The 23,301-nt window shown below is 35.0% G+C and overlaps 2 protein-coding genes across 3 annotated transcripts; one reads left to right on the top strand and one right to left on the bottom strand.

Moving 5' to 3' along the window:
* Positions 1 to 14: 14 nt before the first annotated feature.
* MKRN2OS (MKRN2 opposite strand) lies at positions 15 to 6,710 on the top strand. Of its 2 annotated transcripts, XM_070738583.1 has the most exons (4): positions 15 to 1,311; positions 1,611 to 1,660; positions 4,522 to 4,684; positions 6,253 to 6,710. In XM_070738583.1, exons 1-4 carry the CDS (start codon positions 1,094 to 1,096, stop codon positions 6,485 to 6,487), a joined length of 666 nt encoding a protein of 221 aa, XP_070594684.1. In that variant the 5' UTR covers positions 15 to 1,093; the 3' UTR covers positions 6,488 to 6,710. The 2 variants fall into 2 exon arrangements, with proteins under 2 accessions (XP_070594684.1, XP_070594685.1); XM_070738584.1 differs by lacking the exon at positions 15 to 1,311 and having other exon boundaries at positions 1,620 to 1,703.
* A 290-nt stretch (positions 6,711 to 7,000) lies between these two features.
* TSEN2 (tRNA splicing endonuclease subunit 2) lies at positions 7,001 to 22,312 on the bottom strand. Its single transcript, XM_070738581.1, has 13 exons — positions 22,216 to 22,312; positions 19,921 to 20,141; positions 19,731 to 19,812; positions 18,605 to 18,641; positions 17,152 to 17,632; positions 16,632 to 16,709; positions 15,896 to 15,946; positions 15,288 to 15,426; positions 13,570 to 13,606; positions 12,558 to 12,669; positions 11,334 to 11,423; positions 9,015 to 9,248; positions 7,001 to 7,173 (listed from the first exon to the last, which is right to left on the bottom strand). The coding sequence occupies exons 2-12, from the start codon at positions 20,107 to 20,109 to the stop codon at positions 9,192 to 9,194; spliced, it is 1,353 nt and encodes a 450-aa protein (XP_070594682.1). The 5' UTR covers positions 20,110 to 20,141; positions 22,216 to 22,312; the 3' UTR covers positions 7,001 to 7,173; positions 9,015 to 9,191.
* Between the last annotated feature and the right edge of the window lie 989 nt (positions 22,313 to 23,301).

A 23,301-nucleotide genomic window follows, 5' to 3' on the forward strand; every position in this document is an offset into this window, starting at 1 on the left:
CAAAATTATTGGAAAGTCGCCTATTAATTAACACCCACCCACCCCCATTAGTCGTGAAAATGACAGCAGCCTCCTGCTTTTTTGGCTACCATAGAGTAACGCGGCATTCACAAGCAGGAGGTAGAGATCCGGAAGGCGGGACAGCGGCCGATTGGTGGAAGCGACATTGCCGGCCAGAGTGCCCCCTTCCCAGTTTTTAAAGTGACAGGGTTTCTGGAAACGCTATTTTTTTGGCCTATATGATTCCTGTTGCCTATCTGACAGGGAGTTGGGGGGATACACAACAAACAAAAGGGGAGAGTCTCGCTTTTGTCTTCATTTTTGAAGCGCGAAATAGACAGGCAGTCTGCTGCGCCTATGTAGTTTTTTTGCAGTAAAATATTTTAAGTTGCAGCAAAAAATAATTGTGAAACTGGGACATTAAAGGATTTATAGAATATCAATAAAAAGGTGGTGTCCCTGGCTTTAATAACTGATAAGCCAGCATTAAATTTAGGATGATGATTTTTCTTGGCAAGGACAAAACTAATATTTCCCAATCTGATTTCTTGCTGATAATTTGGTACTGTGGTTCCTAAAAATCTCAGCCAGTACAGCTAACAAGAATAGTAGAGTTGTATTTGGAAAGTTTTGGTTTATGATCAAATAAACTGGAAATCAGTTTACATTTTTTCCTGTAGAACAAAAGTCAGAATATCTTTCTTAGGAAGAGATAGTGGTAGGTAATTCTAAATTTGTTTAGTTCTCATTTTAATCAAGGGAGATAGATCTACAAAGATGTATCTGTTTAAATTAACAGGTTACTCTACAGATTAATAACAGACAAATGTAATGGTTTCTATTTATCAAAGGCAGTAACCACACAAGTAATACAAAAAGTGGACACTATCTCTTTAAAAGAATGGCCAGGAAAAGCTGTCCCTCCCATATCTGGTATCTCATTTGCTAATTCAGTCCACAGTAGAGGAAGAATTGATATTGGCACCTGTCATTTTCAATTAATCTCTTCCTTCTTTCAATTGCAATTCTACTGGCTTCTGTTTATTAAATACAAGTTGTAAAGCAGGTTCATCTACCCAAGGAAGGACTGATCATGCAACCTTTGGACTCAGAGAGAGCCTTAATTAAAGTCACCCACTGTGACAAAGACATTTTTGGCTGCTTAGTTCCCGAGAACTGTCCATTGTGTGGGCAAAGGTTGATTTACGGAAGTCTGGAAGAAGCACCTGTCAGTATTCCAAGCCCCTTTGTTAATGGACACCGAGAAAGATGTGCTTTTTTACTGAAGCCAACTATAGGCACATTTCTAAGGTATGGGTCTTCCTTGTTACTTTGTGGTTAGAAACAAGGCAGGTAGAAGCTGCCTTCTACCATTGCTAAAATATAAGGCAAGCACCAATTTAGAAAAGGATTTTTAAACATCTGATTATTGGAGACTTTTTACTCAGAGCTTTTTAGAAGTAATTACTCTTGCTAATCAAATAACTTTTATATCTTTAATTGTATTTGAATAGCCTTATAACCTGTCTATTTTTCAAAAAATATTCAAATAAGTTAAAAAAAACATTCTAATGTCTTTTTCCAAAGTGAAACATTAAATGTCTTTTCAGAGATTATGATGGAGATTCTGACCTTCATGTTGGAATAACTAATACCAATGGTAAGAAAAACATAATTAACCTAATAGGAAGTCTTCATGCATTGTAAGTATATTATGTACACAGGGGTGAGTTCCACTTACCTTTGACATTGATTTGTATCATGATGTTTCATGCGTGTGCAAATGCTCCGCTCACACATGTGCATGCAGCCCCCAATGCAATATTGCTTCCGTGCATGCTCAGGATTCAGCCCAAAACACATCTGAAGAGCTGATCAGCTGTGCTTTGGGTGAAGGAATAAAGGTTTGTATTAACCCAAGGGCAGGTGGGAAGGCCTTTTTTTAAGCAATGGAAGAAGAGAAGCCACCCAAATGGAAACATTTGCTTAAAATTTCAGAAAATATATGGTGGTGCCCACGGACCGGCACCAACCATGATGTCACTAGCGGGTTGCTACTGGTTGTGCCGATCTGGTCTGAACCGGGAGTAGCCCACCCCTGACTATACAGGACAAACAATCTGTATTTTCTATCCTACAAAATAGTTTGGTTATATGCAGTGCTGATGGCAATATGAAATGGCCACTATGAAGCAGTGTCACCTAGTAGTGTAAGGCCTAGGAAATGTGCTTTTGGTCATATGCACCAAAGACAAATTCCTTGTGTATCCAATCACACTTGGCCAATAAATAATTCTATCCTATCCTATTCATAGCTTCTGCCTTTTGAAACACCCTGAGATTTGAGAGCTCCAACCTTGTTGGCCTTCTAGAAAGCCATAAAGTCCTGGGTTCCCCAGGCTCTGTAACCAGGATATACAGTATACAGCGTATATCTGTTCTTATGCAGGCATATAGCTTTTGATTGTATATTGTGGAGAAAATCTAGGTGGTTGCTGAGTTGCCACCAACTTCATTATACATTATTGTGAGTTTTTTTCTGTTTGCTGACCAAAATTCTATTGGTTAGATGATTGGGCATACCAATTTGTTAATAAATAAATTTGTGCCCTAGCTGCAACTAGGAAGAGTATTTTCAGAATTATAACAGAATGAGAAAAAACTTGTTTCCTCACTAATAAACCAGGAATATCTGCAGCTTCTACTATTTCCTCCTAACTTTGATATCATTCTGTTTCATTGGAAGCAGCATTACAATTCAAAACTCATTCCTTTCAGTTCATACACAAATCTCTGTTGGCCAGGAACTCTCCAGGCAAGTAGAATTTTGCTGGTTTATCCCTCAAGCCATTCCCAGTTAGAAGGGTCCATGTAGCTCACTGCTTAACAGTAAGTAATTTAATAAGGTTTTAAAGGCAGTTTGATTCTAGGCATAGCATGGGTTGTGGATATGCAAACTGGATTGCCAGTGATGATGAGAATCAGAACTGAAGCTGTTGTATATGCTCAGCCCTTTTTCAAAGTATCCAGTCATCTACTCCACAGAGAAAAAAGTGGAGAGGCAACATATTTTGGGGCTGGATATATACTTAGAACTAGAAAGCACTTGATAGGATCACCCTTCTATGTCTTGTACTGAGTAAATTAATGAGCCTTTGGAGAAGACAAACACAGCGATCATTTTGGAAGCACTATATTTTTGAAATTATTAATTTTAAATATTTGCTAACTCTCAAATTTGCGCAGAAGTTCAGTTCTGAGTCCATGTTAATCTGAAGTTAGTTGGGGGAAAGATCAAAAGCAACATGAGAAAATATTATTTTACTGAAAGAGTAGTAGATCCTTGGAACAAACTTCCAGCAGACGTGGTTGGTAAATCCACAGTAACTGAATTTAAACATGCCTGGGATAAACATAGATCCATTGTAAGATAAAATACAGGAAATAGTATAAGGGCAGACTAGATGGACCGTGAGGTCTTTTTCTGCCATCAGTCTTCTATATTTCTATGTGAGGGCTAGGATGCTCTTGGTCAAGGAACAGTTGGATGCTCGTACATTTGTTCTGACATGTGTATTAAGGTGGTTCTCTGCCCCTCCAGTCTTCAGGTCACTGGCTTCTTTGTATACATAACATGCAGAATCATTGGCTGCTTCTTGGAGTATTAATCCTACTCTTTTGGCTTTCTCTGTTTATTGACAGCATCAGTATTTCTTCTTTAGCAAATATTCCTGGGTTCTTCTATTTCTGAGTTTTCAAACTATTTTGCTTTCCTTCTATCATATTTTTTCTTTAAATAGAATAGAATACTTTATTAGACACACAAGGAACTTGTTTCTAATGTGTAAGGTCTCAATGTATATACAAGAATAATGATAAGCAATAAAGTTGTAGTCAAGTTATATCAACAGTTTCAATTAAAGGTTTTCACTGAACATAGGGCTTGTGTACAAATAGGCATTGCCTACTCACTAAAATTTCAGCTATCTTTTCATTTGCTAGGATATATATTGAATAATACGACTAAAACTTTCATTGTCTTACATATTTGACATCAACATATAGAATAAGAGTGAATGTTGTGCATATAAGGGTGCAGCTTGTAGAAGGGCAGTCTTGAAGGACAAGCCTAAAAATTTTAATTATATCATTCAGAAAGAGATCATGGATAAAAGATGGCAAACTCTGAAAGATTATTTTATGTTTGCAAAGTAAATTTAGTATTCAAATATTCCATTTCTGATATTGTTCAAAATGATATATTTTAATGTTCTTGAGATACCAAAAACTTAGACAATAAATGCTTAGACAATTAGTCAGAAAACCACATTTGGTAAATATTATTTTTTCCGCTATTCCACATTATTCTTATAAACAGGATTTTCAAATAGCTTCTGTATGTCTGTAAAGGAAAGGAAAATATCATGATAGTTACTAATATATGATAATCAGGCTTTCCATATTACCATTGTATACACAGCATTTATGCCCTTCTGATTGCATCTGTTATTGTATTTATAGGTTTGGTGTATAATTACAATGAAACTGGTATTACCATTGCTGAATATGGCTGGGAACAATGTGTGAGCATTCCGCTAGTGCAGCCTGATATGTATGGCCTCCTTAACCAATGGGATATCTATCTAGGACAATTTTCAGCAACAGATATTTGGCTTCCACACAGGTACAGAATTCAAAATGGTATTGGTGACTCCGTCTAAGATAGCAAAACTAACATGTTAAATTTTTGGAATTTGCTTAGGCTGTGAGTTACAGATGAATCTCATGCAATCCTTTGGAGAAAATATACCTCTTAAGAACCTTTTTCTTCATTAGCCTGTCCTAAGAAATAGTGGTAGTCCTGGGTTAATGACTGCATTGTTTAGCAACTATTTGAATCTATGATGGCCCTAAAAAAATGCACGTTTATATGGTGGCAGTATCCCATGGTCACATGGTTGCCATGGGCAATCTTCTCAGCTGGCTTCTGACAAGCGGAGAAGCCAGCATAAAATGTAAGTTGCAACTTACATTGACATTGTGCTTAATGATGTGGGTAGTTCACTTAATGACTGCAAGAGAACTAACGCTGCACGCCAGGAGTGGTCACGTGATCTTTCCCTCCAATGACTGCATCATTTAGTGATGGCATTCCTAATCCCAATTGCAGTCATTAAGTAAGGACTATCTGCTTAATTTACTTAACAAGAATGCTAAATGAATAGATTGCAATTGAACCAGCTGGGATAAAGTTTGGAAGAACATTATTCTACAAAAGAAAGCAGTTCTAGTGTTCCATAATATTTCTATGTGTTAGACAAAAAGGCTTCAATTATCATTAGGTGAAATAAGGTAACAAGTTCAGGTGGCAAATGCTAAACATTTGTTTTCTGAGATTTCTTCATTCTTCCAGAAGAAAGATTTGGGATAGGAAAAGAAAAATGGCTTCAGATGCAAACTGGAAAGATCTTTTCAAAATAAATTTTTGAAAAATTGGGACACAGGTAGTCCGCAATACATTTAGTAACTATTTGAAGTTATAGTGCCACTGAAAAATGTGACTTATGACTTTTTCACATTTACGCCCGTTGCAGCATGATCATATGGTCACATGATCAAAATTTGGGCACTTGGCAACCAGCATGTATTGATGATGGTTGCAGTATCGCTGGATCATGTGATCGCTGTTTGCAACCTTCTGACAAGCCATGTTAATGAAGAAGCTAGATTCAACCATGTTACTAACTTAACAGCTGCAGTGAGTTTTCATGATTAAGTGCAGCACCTTCCCACTATCCGCTAAGCAATCTAAACATTTTTCAGCTTTCCACGCAAGAAGCTACTCAACTCACATTTTCCAATAATGCTCAAAGAATACACAGGACTAATAAATAATTTACTGCAATATCCTTGCATGGCAATATTCTTTGCCACACTTTTTCTTATTTGTAAATCTATTCCATTTATAAAGCTGCCACTATTTCTATTCTAGCTGAGCACGATACAAATATGCAACTAAAACCAATGCCTGGCTTGCTCTTTTCTTCTCTTTTATTTAGACTGAGTAACAGGTTCTTTTCTGGTTAAAGAGCAGGATAATTGTGTTAAATAAGTTACAAGCTGTTTAGAATTTTATTCACATTGAGAAAATGTGTTATAAATATACCAGAAATTAATAAAATATACAGTAGTTATGCAAGCAGCTTTGTTTTTTGTTGCTTTGAGACTCATTTCTCTTTTTCTATTCAACAGGTATGAAGAATGTTATCATAATTGTTATACATATGCACTAACATTCATTAATTGTGTGCTAAGTGCGCAAAAGCAACAGCAAATGAATAAAAATGAATTTACAGAGAAATTTGTAATTCCACGAACAAGAAAAGCTTCAAAATATATCACCATCTATAAGGAAATATGCAAGAATGGTTTTTATGTTGTTGACCATCCTGCTCAAAAGAGCAGTACTTCTACCAACGCCATTTAACTTTAGACCAAAGCACTTACTGTAAGTAAAATTAAAATATTTGAGTTAAGATATAATGCATGGTTCCTATCTTGTTGTAAGGAAAGTGGGAAACATTATCATCATATTTAATTGGACAGAAACACAAGATAAATCAGAATTATTTCCTATTATCCATAAAACTGCAGAAATTGAGTCACAATGTAGTTTTTCTAATAAACATATTTTCTACCTGTCTAAATAATCATATTTAGCATTATTTTGATATGAAGTCTTAATCTTTGAATAGGAAAAAAAATATCCAGGGATGGGATCAAGAAACAAGAAACTCTTCCTTTTGGTTGGAAGTGGAAGACAATTTTTAATAATTATTTCTCTACTTTAGATGGTACTGGAGCAAAGAAAATGATATTTTATTTCCCAATGATGACATTTTCCTTTCTGTGGGTGTGTTCATGAAAATTCCTACCAACAAAATTAAATTCAGCATTCATAGAATCATAGGGCCAAAAGGACATGTAACTATCAACCACATGAATAAAATGTACTTTTATTTGGCATAATGTAGCAAAAAGAATTGTTTGACATAAGTAAAAAAAAATCTACTTTTTTGTTTAATTGATTTAAGCCATCTCCAACATACATGATGGCTCAACATTTTGAGCCAAGACTATAGTAGAGGTTAATTAATTCTAGAAGTATTAACCCTGCTGTTCTGTTTCGGGTCTATTTGACACGAAGCCAAGTTTGAGTCCCTGTAAAAAATTTTCCCTGCATATCTGAAACTTGAAATTTCATGACTATTCATCATTTCAGGGGTTCTCTCTATGAGAATTTTTTTTGGGGGGGTGGGGGGCTTAGTTTTTGCTGGGCAAAAAAAGTTACAAATCTTCTGTTCCCGGATCACCATGACCCGGACCAAAAACTCTTCATTTGCAGTGCTTATGTTTGGTCTTTTTGAAAGCTTTTTTCACTTGGAAAGTAGTCTGAACATTTCTGCACACAATGATATGAAAATTGAAATGAAAAAAGTAAATCTTATTGGTTTATTTTGCTGATATAATGCACGCCCCCCTGTTTTTGTGAAAGTATTTTCAATTTATGGATAGTTTTGCTTGCAAAATGCATTCTATTTTACTGAAGTTGGTGTGGGATTGGTAGCTTGAACATTTCTGAATATAAGAAAAATATAAAGGAACTGAAAAAAATGATTCTTACTGGTTTTTTAACATCAGAAATAAGCCCCCCCCCCCTCAGCTGCTTGCAACCATTTTCACTTTTTATTTTTTTATGCTCCAAATCCGAAATATTCTTTAAAATCTTAGGCATTCATTTACTCAATTTAACAATGCTGATCAGCAAAAAAATATTTGTGGGGGTGGGGGAAAAAATTTTTTTCTGGGCAAAAAAAAAGTCACGTTTAGTCTGTTCGGGTCATATAGACCCGGACCAAAATGATTTTTTTTAGGTACTTGAATTTGGTCTTTTTGAAAACTTTTTCAACTGGAAAACTAGTTTGAACATTTATGAACATAATGATATGAAAATTGAACTGGAAACATTGAGACTTATATTTTTATTTTGATCAAAAAGTCCCTTCCCCCATCCTTTCTGAATTTCGTGTCAATTTCTATTTTTTAAGGCTACAAATCCCCAAGGAATTTTCCCCCAAAAGGTTTGATATACTAAATTGAACATTTATGAATATAAGAAAAATATAAATGAACTGGAAAAAATGGTTCTTATTGGTTTATTTTTGCCACAAAAGGGCCACCCCCCCCCCTCGGCCTTGCTGTGTGCCATTATTGTCACTTTTTATACATATTTGGCTAGAAATATTTGGAATATCCTTTTGAAAATCAACCACATTGTAGCCAGAGAACTAATTTTATGAAACAAATCCATTTTACTAAAAAAAAGTATGTAAGTTTGAAATTAACAGCATAATTTTTATATAAATTGAAATAATTGAACATGGGGGGAGGCATACATTTATGTGCAAAATAAACCAATATGCATCAATTTTTCCAGTTCAATTTTCATATCATTATGTTCATAAATGTTCAAGCTACCAATCCCACACCAACTTTAGTAAAATAGAATGTATTTTGCTAGCAAAACTATCCATAAAGTGAAGACTATTTAAAAAAAACGGGGGGCCTGCATTTCATCAACAAAATAAACCAATATGCATCAATTTTTCCAGTTCAATTTTCATATCATTATGTTCAGAAATGTTCAAGCTACCAATCCCACACCAACTTTAGTAAAATAGAATGTATTTTGCAGGCATAATTATCAATAAACCCCAAAAAAATTCACAAAAACAGGGGGGGAGGCATATTTATGTGCAAAATAAGGATTAATTTCTTCAGTTCAATTTTCATATCATTCTGTGCAGAAATGTTCAGACTACTTTCCAAGTGAAAAAAGCTTTCAAAAAGACCAAACATAAGCACTGCAAATGAAGAGTTTTCGGTCCGGGTCAGGGTGACCCGGGAACAGAAGATTTGTAACTTTTTTAAAACAGAACAGCAGGGTTTTAAGCTAATAGTCATAAAACATGCTTATGTTAATTGTCACTATCCCTTTAAGTTTTCATTAAAAAAATCAAACTTGTGCTGTATATTATATACATTTAATATACACATGCTAAAAGGAATACATAAAATTTATTTAGTTTACTACAATTCTATTATTATTGCTCAACTTTTGGATTCCAATTTCACATCTCTTCTTGTTCACGTTCATAGGATGAAACCCAGCGATTTAGGATCAATTCCTTTAAAAAGAAAGATATTGCTAATAAAATAAGTAAAATACATAAATTTGGTTGCTGAGTAATATGGTTAGCTAATGCATATTTTCCTACTGAAGAGATAGCTTAAGGAGAAATACTGCAATTGGGCTGCTTCTATTGGTTCACATCAAGCTATAGCAAGCCAGAAACATGCTACAACTACAAATAGTACTGAGACTTATTAGTGGAAATGGAAGAATGATTATTTCCTAAATATTGCTCCCATCTAATCAATATGCTTGCTTCATCTCTAAATAAGGCTACAGTTGATCAAAGCAAATACAGATAATACCATATATCCCAGCGGCCGATAAGGTCCCACAGAATTGGCCTTCTCCGGGTCCCGTCGACTAAACAATGTCGTCTGGCGGGCCCCAGGGGAAGAGCCTTCTCTGTGGCGGCCCCGGCCCTCTGGAATCAACTCCCCCCGGAGATTAGAACTGCTCCCACCCTCCTCGTCTTCCGTAAACTACTTAAGACCCATCTATACCGCCAGGCATGGGGGATTTGAGACACCTTTCCCCCAAGCTTATTATAATTTATGTTTGGTATGTATGTGCTGTTTGGTTTTTAATTGATAGGGTTTTTTAGTTTTTTCTTAATATTAGATTTGTGCCTGTACAATATTGTTTTATCGCTTGTTGTGAGCCGCCCCGAGTCTTCGGAGAGGGGCGGCATACAAATCTAATAAATTATTATTATTATTATTATTATTATTATTATTATTATTATTATTATTATTAGTTGAGATATTCCTTCCCCCTAGGCCATTACAAGTTACGCATGGTATGTTTGTGTGTATGTTTGGTTTTATAATAAGGGTTTTTAGTTGTTTTTATTATTGGATTGTTACATGTTGTTTTTATCATTGTTGTTAGCTGCCCCGAGTCTACGGAGAGGGGCGGCATACAAATCCAATATATTATTATTATTATTATTATTATTATTATTATTATTATTATATTTGTGAATTTGATTATTTATGAAAATATCTTTGTCATCCTGAAATCAGTACCTAAATCACTATCAGACTTATTAGCGGATAGGTGGAGTGGCAAATCACTAGAATTGCCCAATGTGCACATTCCCAATTGAAATTTTGGCATTTGTCAATTCAGTATTTATGGCATTTTCACAGGAAGTAGTTACCACTAATAATTCCTGTACTAGTTGCAATAGCACTTTCAGTATCATTTGGCTGACCCTTAGATTTTTTTAAAAGATCAACCTACTATTTGATGAATGTTTTACATAGCTGATTTTTAGCATTGTGCATTTTTTTCTTTTTGAACATATTATTTTAGTATTGTGAATGCTTTATAGACTTGTGATTTGATGGGGCTGCTATATAGTATTTCAACTATATAGCAATCACCCTTTATGGGATTGTATTTCTCTAATAATTGCGGTTTGCTTGAATACTTAGCTACCCAGTGTTTTTACAGATCACTTTTCAAATATATTTTTATTTTAATTTGTCCTAATATACTACATTAGGATAAATATTGATAATCCCTACTGTACATTTTAGAAAAATATGCTCAAATTCCTTTAAAATTAAAGAACAGTATTTTGCATTCAAATCATTATTGTCCATAATTTATTTTACTATACCAAAGCATTTTAGCATTGTTCTTTCAAACACAATTATAGGCAATCCCTATTAGTGATTTAAAATGGGACTAGCAACTTGACTGTAGAGGGAGGCAGTTGCTAAGTGAAAGTGTGGGCTTATATTACTTAAGCTTTCCTTTGCTTTACAGACCTAGGAAGGTTGTAAAATTACTTTTTCATCAGCATCATAACTGCAAATGGTTGCTAAAAAAGCCTCACTAAATGAGGACTACTAATTTATTCTTGGACAAATTAGTTTAATATACCTGGATGGTGCATCACTTCTATTTCTTAGGGAGAAATGATGTATTTCAATCTCTTGTAATATATATATCTGGTTTTAGAGAACTGACAGTGAATAAATGACATAGTATATTTATTTACTATACCAGTAAATAAATAATTCAATGTTCATTTCTGACAAAACATTAAATTGGGAGGAAACATACATACCTGGACCTTCATTCTTTTGAGACATTCAGGTGAAAGCATTTCTTTTTCATTCATATCAGATGGCTTAATCAAATAGCAGAACATGAGTTCCTGGTGACAAATAAATTATGTTACCAAAATATCAAGTAAATGTAAATACGACAGATGTTTCTCTTGAAAACTACAAATTAAGGTTCATTCACTCTTTATAGCAGTAATGGGACAGACAGCATCTATTATTCTAATTAAAAACAAGGATAAGAGAGTCCTTCTGTAAGATAGTGCTTTATACAAAGTCTTATTGCATTGGAAGCTCCAAACCATTCGGGTGATTTTCTAGAGCTTATTTTCAGAGGAAACTAATTTTGCCTTTAGATTCAAAGGCAAAATATACTTTGGAGAGTGCAGGGATGGAAATGTAGACTTGCCTGCAACTCCTGAAAGTGGGCATGTCTTTTCCTAGGATTATGTAGCTGCCTGTTAAAGTCCAGTCCCAAGAAAATATGCATTTGGTGTAAGGAGTTTTGGGCATGTTTTCTATTTGTGTTCTTGGGTTGTTTGAAGCACCATTTGGCTTTAAATCTGAAGTGGCGCAGAGCCCTCAAAATTAGATTTCTTGGCCTTCATAGATAACTTTAGTTACTATAATTCAGTTGCCTTCTTGCATCCATTTACTCTTTCTAAAATGTACAGTAGGGATTATCAATATATATCCTAATGTTGTATATTAGGACAAACAAATTAAAATAAATATATATTTGAAAAGTGATTTGTAAAATCACTGGGTAGCTAAGTATTCAAGCATACCGCAATTATTAGAGAAATACAATCCCATAAAGGGTGATTGCTATATAGTTTAAATACTATATAGTAGCAGATCCCCATTATGAAAATTTAGGTTTTTTAAAGCAATTTTTTGAAAATGGAATCTAAAATCTGCTTCATATCTGTGATGGAATATTAAACATGGAAAAGAGAACCTTTTTTCCCATCACAGCAGCATCAGTCAACCAGACCATATTTGTGATTGCTTTACAATTCACACACTGAAATATATATGAAAGATGATTTTCCACTGTTAACCAGAAACATACATGCAAACATACCTATGCTTACTCTCATTTATTGAAAAACTGTTTTATTCCACACTTTGACTAATTTCACCTACTGCACTTAAAAGTTATAAATCCATTTTCTTCCATAACATTTTTGGTGTAATTTAAAATATTTCTTCTTATTGGCTACCTTGGAAACATTTCCTGTAGTTCTGTTCAATCCAGATAACGATTTCCAACTGAATGATCTGTGCAATGGTCCATCAAAATCATCATTAACTACTTCAGCAATCACAGAATAGCTGGAAAATAACCCCAATTTTTTTTTTAGGATGAAAAGTTAAAACCTGTATTCAAAAATCACAACCTGAATAACTAAGAATAGATTTCATCATAAGAATCAATTCAGCAAACAACAGGATATTAGATCTCTTTTGCTGTTTTAAGTCTCTTTTCTGATAGTTTCCTGCAGTATTCATTCAATGGAATCAGTTTCATCATCTTAATATTATATTGAATTTTACCTTCCCTTTAATCTACCTAGTCTACAAGTAGACTAGGTAGATTAAAGGGAAGATAAAATTCAATGTAATATTATTATGATGAAACTTATTCCATCAAAGGCATGAACATTCATCCCCTCCCTCGGCCACTGAAGCCATTTCTCCCCCTTTCCAAATCTTCTCTGGACAGCAGTGAGTGTCCCTCAGAACAAATATTCTGGGGAAGAGGTACTCATCATCACTCACTTTCCTGTTTTAATTACTTAAATTAGAAGGAGCAACACTGTTTTGCCTTCACCAAAGTAGCATTTTAAAGACAAGGCAGCTTTTAATAAAATACATACTGCTAATGCAATATAATGATTTTGATTATGCCAAAATCAATATAACTGTTTTTATGTTTGAAATTCCAATTATTCAAGTGTTTGAGACCCTTATTTGAATCTCATGGCATCTCCAGGGCTATTCTGTGGGTAACAGAATATTCCAGTGTAGGATTGGTTATCTGAATGTTCATATTGAAGATAGCCACCCATTGGATTTCCTAATTTGAGGTTACTCTTAGCTTCAGTTTTGGAAAAACAATATTTGGAATTATTTCAAAACAAATTAGAAACAAACATATAATCATACTTTCAAGTTGCATAAAAATATGTATATAGTAAAAATGAAAACTATATCCAAACCTTAATGCTATACCTGGCATGGTAAAAAGGAGGGCCTTTTCGGTATAGCACTACAACAGAAATAAAATGAACATTCATTTATATCAAAAGTCATATTTTTGTTTACAGTTATAACAAGGTAACATTGTGGTAACTCATTACAAAACTGAGAATCTAAACTACTTTATAGTAAGATGAGGCTGTATTCTAATATTATAACATACTATAAATAAGTTAAAATAAAACCACATATTTGTTGAAAGTAAAATGATTTTTTTTTACTTACCGGTACTTCTATCTATTAAAACTCTCATGTCTGTATCAAAGGTGCTTTTTCAAGAGGCAATTGGTCTCTCTGTTTTTTCTTTGAAGACTTTTCACTTTTCATCCAAGAAGCTTCTTCTTGGAGCTCATCTTTCGCTACTTCTTGGATGAGAAGTAAAACATCTTCAAATTAAAAAAATGAAGTATTGTTGCTCTTCAAAAAGCACCTTTGGAACAATAATGACCTGGATGACTGAGAATTTCCGTAGACACTCCCCTATCTCTAATGGAGCATCATTGGGCAAAAACGTTTGAGCCAAGATACCTAAAATGGGCTAATTTACAGAATTCATCCAAAAACTGGGTCCCATGACTCCCATGGAATTAAAATTTAACACATTTTATAAAAACAATTATAACAATTTTCATAAAGAATTTTATGACATAATACAGAATGTCACAAAACATTTCCTGTGGTCAGTTCTTAATGTCAGCCTGTTATACAGTTTAAATGGGTTTTGTTCGAGACAGATGCATTCTGAATATCCCTGAATTTTTAAGAACTTTTGAAATAAATTAGAAGCCCTGCCACTGTTGAAGGCATTGAGGAAACTGGAACATTATAAGGAAACAATGAGCCAAGGGATCACAGATTGTTTAAGTAGTTTTACCGATCTACAGAAAAAAAATATTATACATCAAATGAACTGGCCACTTAATACATAAATGCAATCATATACAAGTAGTCCTCAAGTTATGACCCCAATTGAGCCCAAATGACTGTTGTTAAGTGAAACATTTGTTAAGTGAGTTTTGCGCCATTTCATTATCTTTCTAGCCACAGTTGCCAAGTGAATCATTTCAGTTGTTAAGCTGGTAACACAATTCTAAAGTGAATCTGGCTTCCCCATTGAGAAGCTTGCAAAAAGCTTGCTGTGTCCCATGACTTTGGGACACAGCAATGGTTTTAAGTATGAACCAGTTGCCAAGCTTCTGATTTTTGATTATCTGATCATGGGAATGCTGCAAGTCTGCGGAGAGGGGCGGCATACAAACAAACAAACAAACAAATAAATAAATGTCATAACTCTGAAAAATGGTCAGAAGCTACTTTTTTCAGTGCTGTTGTATCTTTGAAAGGTCACTAAATGAACTGTTGTGTGTTGAGGACTACTTATATCATAGAACAATAAAGTCCAGCATTATCCTTTGCCATTTTTTCTCCAAACAGCACAGATCCCTAAAATGGGACGTTGAGTCTAAACACATGCTTAAAGGGAAGAGTACTGCTGCCTTTACATAATATATTCCAAGAATATCATAAGCAGACAAAACTATACTCAAGATAATACAGCAGAATATCAACCCCACTAAAGAATGACTGAATGTAAAGAAAGAGGGACGTTCACATAACAGAGCAAATGAATTGACCCACTCTTGTACAGTTACTTCATTGAGTTGAAATAGTGATGAAGGAAAACTACTTACACAAATCAGTTCCATATTTCAGGCCAACTTTAGGGACCCATCCTTTACTGCGGAAGTAATGATAAGCCATGTACGTAGCCTTAAAATTGGGTTGTACTTTACTAAAAAGGTCCCATAGCTTCAAGATAGATAAAGGTGCCTTAAAAACACAACCATGATTATTGTGAACGAATATATTCTAACATTAAAGCAAAGTCACAGACTGTGCTTTGCAAAATTATAAATACAAACAAAATAGAAGCCGTGTGAAATCTGTTATGAAAAACAGACAATGGTAGCTTGGTAGGGCTATTCATATTTCACAATGATAAAAGTTCAACAATAATTTCTGAAAAAATGTCCTGCAGACTTTCTTTTTAAAAAGATCAGTGCCTAATACTTGTACAGAAGTTGAACAATCAGTTTTAAACAAAAATATTATTTCAGGAATGCAGCCAAAGTTATTTAGATTCATTAATTAATAAAAACTATTACATGAACATCCTTTTTAAAGTTGGTATAAAGTGCCTTAGAAAGAGTGTGCTTTATTATATGCTAAATATTCTAATCAACAGATCTCTCACTCAAGAATTATTACTGACAACATTAACTCATTGCAATTAACTTACTTCATTGCAATAAATATTTAAACATCCGAGAGCATAGACCAGGAAAAATGCCTAAAAATGATATCAAATAAAAATTAGTTTGTGCATGTTTAAAGTACTAGAGTACTGGCAAAGCTTTCTTACGTAGATAATTAAAATGGAAATCATATTTAAAGATACAAAATTATTGCACAACATCAACAATTTTATAAGAAAACGGGGTTTAGTTAGATTAATATACATCTGAATAAGCAGGTATAGGATTACATAAGAGTATTTCTACCAGCAATTATAATCCAGAGATACTTTCCTAAGCAAGTTAAACTGGGGGAAACCCAATATTTTTCACTTTATTTATGTACTAACCACAAAATGGAAGCAATCCAGAGAGGAATAAACTTCCATTGTGTACATTAGTGCTAAGCAACAGTAATCCATTGCTGAAAGAGGAAATCAAGGGAAAAATCTCAGGGAACATTCTGTGAAAAAAAAAGTATGGTGACTCAATTTTTGCTATCATGCAACATTTGGTGGCAAATTGATTGGTAAATCCCGTTAGTTGCTGCTTAATCAAACTTCTTGCAAAAGGTGTGCTAGACAATGTCACTTTGCTGTTCCAATTAGGCAAGCATTCATTTAATCTCCCAGTTTTATACTGCCTGAAAGTTTTCAATTTAGACTTTTGAAAAAGAGACTTCTATATAAGGCTTTTTTCTAATATATGAAGATTCAAACTAAGAGAGAACATGAAACTTACCTCTTCTAGACTGAGTTGCAGATATTCAAAAATCCAGAAAGGATTTCTTCGGCATATTAAGTTTGGTTTTTTAATTAACTACAAAAAAGTAATGAAAGTTATAAAGAAGAAATCAAAACATCTCTGTAATTTACATAGCATCAGCTAAAGGTCAGCCAACATAATGAATTATATTTCCTTTGTGCCATAAGACACCCTCTTGATCTTTTTAGCTTTTCATTCCTAAACCCTCCAGCTTTTGCTCTAACATTAAAACAGTTCTGCAAGCAAATACATGGTTTTCTGGATGTCCCTATTCAGTCTTATTGGTGTTGTAAAGTGCTTTGGAATACCAGTAGGACAGAAGAAATGCAACCAGACTCCTGAAGTAAAATGGAAAAGTGCACTTTGCTGATATCCATCAACTGATTAGTTTCAGGATCTCATAATAAAAAGGGATAAATGACATCTATAAAGCAAAATACCGAATTTAATAAGTTTTAATTTGACTTTACCATTACCCAAATGAAGTTATACTTACATGCAATTCCTCACTTGCTTCCTCTTCTGTACACAAATCTGATTCTTTTTCTTCTATTAATACGAGCTCATGCTCATATTCATTACTGAAACAATGAGATTTTGGTTCAACATAATTGTTTTCTCCACAGCTATCATACATATTGAGAGAACATTGCGGTGATGAAGGCGTTTTAGCTAAAACATTAGAATCTGTTATATCTGATTCGCTACAGTCATGTTTGTCTAATGAATCACAATGTGAATTATCTTTGAAAGACCTGTTACTCCCATTAATTTCAGATGAAGTCATTAAAAGCTTTGGCTCTTCTTTATTAGTTTCCATTTTAAATGTTTCTTCATCTTGAAATCCATTATTTTGTCCAGTTTCTATTCTCAGATTAATTTGTTTAGTGTAATTTTGTATGATGTTTTTAATTGTGGAGTCATCCATTCCCTGTTCTGACAGACGTTTTTTAGCCCATTCAACACAATGCTGGTATCTGGAATAGAAGAAAACAAAAGGTATGGGCTCATAAATAAACATATGAACAATATAAATGTATCTGTAAAACAAATTACCACTTCTTGAATTTTATTGAACATCTGTGTATATTAGGAGTCCCTTTTTTGAAGGACATAGAAAATAAGAAAAATAAATAAATAATATCTAGTTTTAATCATACAGTATGTTACAGAAGTAAGTACACCCCCTCACATTTTGTAAATATTTAAGTATACATTTGGATGTGACAACACTGAAGAAATGACACTTGGCTACAATGTAAAATAGTAAGTATACAGCTTATATAACAGTGTAAATGTGCTGTCCCCTCAAAATAACTCAACACATAGCAGGTCTAAACTGCTGGCAACAAAAGTGAGCATGGCCCTACCTAAGTGATAATGTCCAAATACTCAAAAGTATATTCATAAACTACCAAACTGAGTGAGCACCAAGATCCCACAGTTCAATCCTGAATTACAAATACTGTACTCTCTTCTATTAGTAATACTCAAACAGCATATCAAATTAGAACTTTAATCATTTCTTAATAATTCTTAGTTCCAAAAACCTGCCCATATTTAGATTTCTCCATTATAATGTGTTGCTGCACCATGATGTCCTTCAGCTGTGCTCGGACCTCGCACACCTTGCGCAAGGCCTTGGCGTGGATGAAGTGCTCGTTGCACCAGAGCATTGAGTAACTGTTGAGTAACTGTTATATATAATAATCATTTAATAATTGGAATGATGATGGTATTTATTTAATTATTTTTAATTAAATTTTAATAATTGGAATGATGATGGTATTTATTTAATTATTTTAATTTATTTAATTAGGGAATCAAAGAAAGAGTACTTTGTTTCTTTAAAGTATTTTATCACTTGAGACAACACTAGATTAAACTGTTATTTTTATAGTTACCAAGCATGTCAAACTAGGCTAGACAAAGCAAAAAGAAACACTTACTTTTTTGATGAGATTATTGGCACATTTAATTTAGCATCTGCAATAGAAAATATAATTACTATTTTTATATACATATTAAAACATAACAGTTTGAATACAATTTCATAAAGGCATTCATAATAAGATTTACTATATAATATTCAAAACACTTATGAAAATTACGTTGAATGTTAGGACAGGGACAATCTATAAATATATGGTGTTAATAAATCTAGAAATATGATTTTGAAATAAATTTGAAAACTGTAGCTGTCTCCCAATCTGCAAAGCAGCACTGTTGCAATATTGTGTAACCAAATGCCTACCACATGCCTTTTTAATTTATATGGAAAAATTCTGAGCTGGTTGCTTCTGAGGAAATGGGCAGAGGTCCTCAGGGATGCCAGTTTTGCTACTTTTGTGTTGGGCTAGTGCCCCTCTTGGTTGCTTAAGGTCCTCTGGGAGATGATATGCAGTTGAATCCAAGGAGTGATTAGTGACTCGCTGAAGGATATGGCAGGGCTACCTCCCTTGAAGGAGGCATTAATATGCCTGTTTCTCAAGAGGCCTTCCTTGGACTCAACTGAGCTGGACATTTTTTGTCCATTTCCCAACTCTCCCTTTTTAGGGAAGATTCTTTTGAGGGTGAAATGCTAGGTTATTTGTTCAATTGTCTCTCCCACAGTATCTATTTTTTCAATTAGGTCTGATAAGATAGGCACATGCCAGATCCCTTTCTTTAAATGCTACCAACCCATAGGATCAGAAAGTGTACCTTCTCTCCACAGCCCTTGCTTTGTAAAGCACCCTTTCTCCTGAGATATGGCAGGCTTTAACTCTCTTAATCTTTTGAAAGGCTTTTAACAACTGGCTCTTCCTGCAGGGTAAGGTGAAACTAGAGCTCAATTCAGTTTGACATGGTTGTGTAGAGGTGTATTGTTTTTAAGGTGCCAGATTGACGAGGGGGGGGGGGGTAAGGGATTGGTTCTTGCTGTTTTGTGATCCTGTCCAGGATTCTGGTATATAAGATTGATGGATGGATGGATGGATTTATTTGACTTCTATGTTGCCCAATCCCGAAGGACGGGGAAGATGGGGCTATATAAGTCTAATACACACACACAGAGACACACACACTTCAGTTTACCTTTCCATTTAGCAGTCAATATAGGATCTGAAATATTATATTCTGGTCGACTTCTTGAAAGAATACCTTTTCCAAAAAATCCCTAGGAAAAAAGCAACGCTTTGGTATCATTCTTTGTTCAGACAGAAACACAGGATCAGTATCCGAGACTAATTTAATGGATTATACAGATAAAATGAGCCAAAAATACCTTGCTATATAGCTGTTCTATATCTTCAGGACTCTTCACAATTACATTGTTATTTATCAATTCAGCCCGGCACATTTTATAAACTCTTCCATGACTGCCTTCTATGAAAGGAGTAATAGGGAATGGGGAATCATATGATTCGTATACTTTTCTTTTCCTCTTGGGAGGTTGAAAAACTGCTTCTGACATTTAGTATTATCTTTCTCTTTCAATGGAAGTACCTAAGGGTAAAGAACATAAAGAAATATTTGGTTATATTCTAAATTATTATGTTGTCCAAAGCTACAGTTAGTCCCAGAGGTGGGCTGCTAAGGTGGAACGGTGATGTGTGCTCGCTCCTGTGGCTCTGAGTACTAGTGGAGTCCACAGCAATTCTACTGCACCTGGGCAGGTAGCGAAATCGTGCACGGACATGTAGGTACGCCACAGGTGCCCCTGCATGTCCTTGGCCGATTTCGCTACCTGCCCAGCTGCAGTAGCAGAATTGCGCTGGACTCTGCTAGCACTCAGAGCCATAGGGGCAAATACACGTCACTGTTCCACCTTAGTAGCCCACCTCTGGATAGTCCTCATTTAGCAACTCTCAATAGAGAGTTAAAGACTATTTAGTTAGGACAGCACTGAAAAATAATTTTGTGACATATCCTTGCAATTATGTATAACCATTTTCTTGCGATTATAATTGAGATCCAGGCATTTTACAACCAGTTAGGTGTTGACTATTGTAGTGTCCCGTGGACACCATTTCTCTGCTTCACAACCTGCTACCAACAAGCAAAGTAAATGGAGAAGCTGTCAGTAAAATTGCAAACTGCAGTCATATGATGTGCTTAACAACAGGTGAGTTGCTTAACTACCTTGATAGAACTGAAGTCATATATCCATCATCGTCATGTGACACTTCACTAAATAATCATTTTGCTTAGTGATACAGTCCAACTGCAGTTGTTAAACAAAGACTACCCATGTTCTTAACAGCTTACAAAGTGTTGTGTAGGTTCAAGGCTTAAAATAGTGAAAATACCAGAGACTGAATATGGGCTTTTATGCATCATAACAATATGGCTCTTTACTGAGGTATAGGCTCTTCCTAAACACAAAAGAAAATATTTTGAATCAAATATAGCTTCAGGATATGTCATAGAGCCATCCACACTGGAACCTTTGGCACTAATATGACCACTATTTTCTTTTAAAATATATCCGACTTTCTCCTTTAGTCTCCAGCTTAGCCACTTGCAATGTTCTTCTCTATCCAATTATTAAACAGGCTGGATCATGCTTAGCATTTCTGGAGGTTGGTGGGGAATGTCTACTGTCTGCTAGATGCTACCATCTGCTCTCACATTATTTATAACCTTTCACTCAATAACAAAGGAAAAAAAGACACTTGCACAAGTTCTTTTATATAGACTGTAAGCCAACTGGGGTGAAAGTAATAACACATTCACCCCCACATAGACATGTATTTTTTTCCATTATCTTATTCTGAACAGTTAAGAAAGAACTTTTACAGTTATTGCAAGCAGTATTTATAAATGGGTTTCTGCAGATATGTCCTACACTTAGTAACATAAGAAACTCCATATAAAATTATTTGCAAAAATGGAAGTAACAAAAGCTTGTTTCCCTGAGGAAAACCCCCCCAACAGCTGCATGTTTACTTCTACGTCTGACGTTTGGGCATTATATTGCTAAGGAGGAAAAACTGCCATGCAGTAGATGAACATGTTATCAAAAATACCCAATTGTCCTCAGGTTACTAATGATGCTAAAAACTAAAAGCATGCCTATTTCCTTAATTAGGTTCCTATGAGCATTTTTTTTAAAAAAAAATGCATCCGTGGGAAATTCAATTGGTGCAAGGAGTTGTCTCCCTGATTTGGCTTCTATATTCTTCACTTTAAAAAAGCCCCACGTACTCTGAGAGCATATGTATCAAAGACAAATTCCTTGTGTGTGTAATCACACTTGGCCAATAAAGAATTCTATTCTATTTCAGAGCTCACGAGTTGGAGTCTAAGAGGGGAGACTGAGATCGAGTATAACCTCTATAACCTTCATAAAAGGTAAAAGGTGGCTCAGCGCCCCCTGCAAACGCAGCCATGCCCTATTTTCTCGCCGCTTCCTTGGCCGAACCACTGAAGCTGCTACCCAATTTGGGTCTGCTGCAGTCTCGAATGGGAAGTCGAAAAGCAAGATAGCAGGCGGACCATTCCGCCCGGCCGCTCAGATAACAACAAGGCAAACGCCTCATGACGTCGAACCCGACCAGAAAGAGACCACCCGGCTTACTTCAAACTTCCGACGTATTGTTTTAGAACCAAAGGGTCTCCGTTTGACGTATGTCCTCATTTACGGCCCAATGTGGTTGCTGTGGCAACGGAGCAGCGCAGCAGAAAGGTGGCATAGATTTACGGCTCGGTTGCTGAGGCAACAGAGAAGAGGGAGGGGCGAGGGAGAAAGCGCGCGATTACGAAGGGAATTGTTCAGTTAATTCTCTCACCGCCCCCGTCCCCGCAAAACAGAGGATTTACAATGTGCATTGTAAAAGAATTTTTAAGTCAGAAAAAAAAGTAATAACGCACAGGTACATTAGTGAGGTGAGGTATGTTGACCTTACCCGATTCCTAAATAAAAGGACTTGCCTACCGTTGTCCTAATGTTTCCCTCTTATTAGTACCTATCTCATGTATATAAACAGCGTTATATCTATGAATACTACCAATAGGTACTTGACCAAATAAATTAATAAAATACATAGTCTTCGACTTAACAACAGTTCATTTAGTGAGCATTCAAACTTCCAATGGCACTGAGAAAAGTGATTTATGACCTTTTTCATACTTAACCATTGCTGCATTTCCCATGGTCATGTGATAAAAAAAATGGAAGTTGGATAACGTGTATATTTATGAGGGTTGAAATGTTCTGGGGTCATGTGGTCAGTGGATCACCTCTCTGCCCCCACATTGTCCTTTCAAACCTTTCCGTTTATAATAGCATCATTATCACTATTTAAAATAATAAGCATGGCCACCTGCTATTTTGCAAGAACACTGATCTATGAAATTGATAACGGCTTCAAGGAGGATAAAATTACATTGTTGTGCCCCCCTCCCCCCAAATAAAGCACAACAACAATGAGCTGAGCTTTAGCCTCTTATATTTATTTTTAATTTGTTTTAACTCAAGCTGAGAAATTAAAGAAATTTCACCAGTAAAACAAGGCTATTTTTCTTTTTCTAATAAAGCTATTTGTATTTGTTCTCTGATAATGCTTTTGGCAATAATTATTATCTTAAAGATCAAATTTGTGCTTTAAATTATGGGGTTTTTTGGGGGGAAGGCTCAGAAAATTATACTCCAGTAATTTTAATT

This window comes from Erythrolamprus reginae, chromosome 2, assembly GCF_031021105.1.
Source record: "Erythrolamprus reginae isolate rEryReg1 chromosome 2, rEryReg1.hap1, whole genome shotgun sequence".
In the NCBI taxonomy this organism is placed as follows: domain Eukaryota; kingdom Metazoa; phylum Chordata; class Lepidosauria; order Squamata; family Dipsadidae; genus Erythrolamprus; species Erythrolamprus reginae.

What these genes read in the sequence shown, in the direction of transcription:
- MKRN2OS (XM_070738583.1), top strand. Translation starts at nt 1,094, where the DNA reads ATGCAACCTTTGGACTCAGAGAGAGCCTTAATTAAAGTCACCCACTGT. An exon ending in ACTATAGGCACATTTCTAAG is followed by an intron (nt 1,312 to 1,610) that starts GTATGGGTCTTC and finishes ATGTCTTTTCAG; the next exon opens with AGATTATGATGGAGATTCTG. An exon ending in GATATTTGGCTTCCACACAG is followed by an intron (nt 4,685 to 6,252) that starts GTACAGAATTCA and finishes TCTATTCAACAG; the next exon opens with GTATGAAGAATGTTATCATA.
- TSEN2 (XM_070738581.1), bottom strand. Translation starts at nt 20,109, where the DNA reads ATGTCAGAAGCAGTTTTTCAACCTCCCAAGAGGAAAAGAAAAGTATAC. An exon ending in TAGAACAGCTATATAGCAAG is followed by an intron (nt 19,813 to 19,920) that starts GTATTTTTGGCT and finishes CTTTTTTCCTAG; the next exon opens with GGATTTTTTGGAAAAGGTAT. An exon ending in AAGCAAGTGAGGAATTGCAT is followed by an intron (nt 16,710 to 17,151) that starts GTAAGTATAACT and finishes ACTTTTTTGTAG; the next exon opens with TTAATTAAAAAACCAAACTT.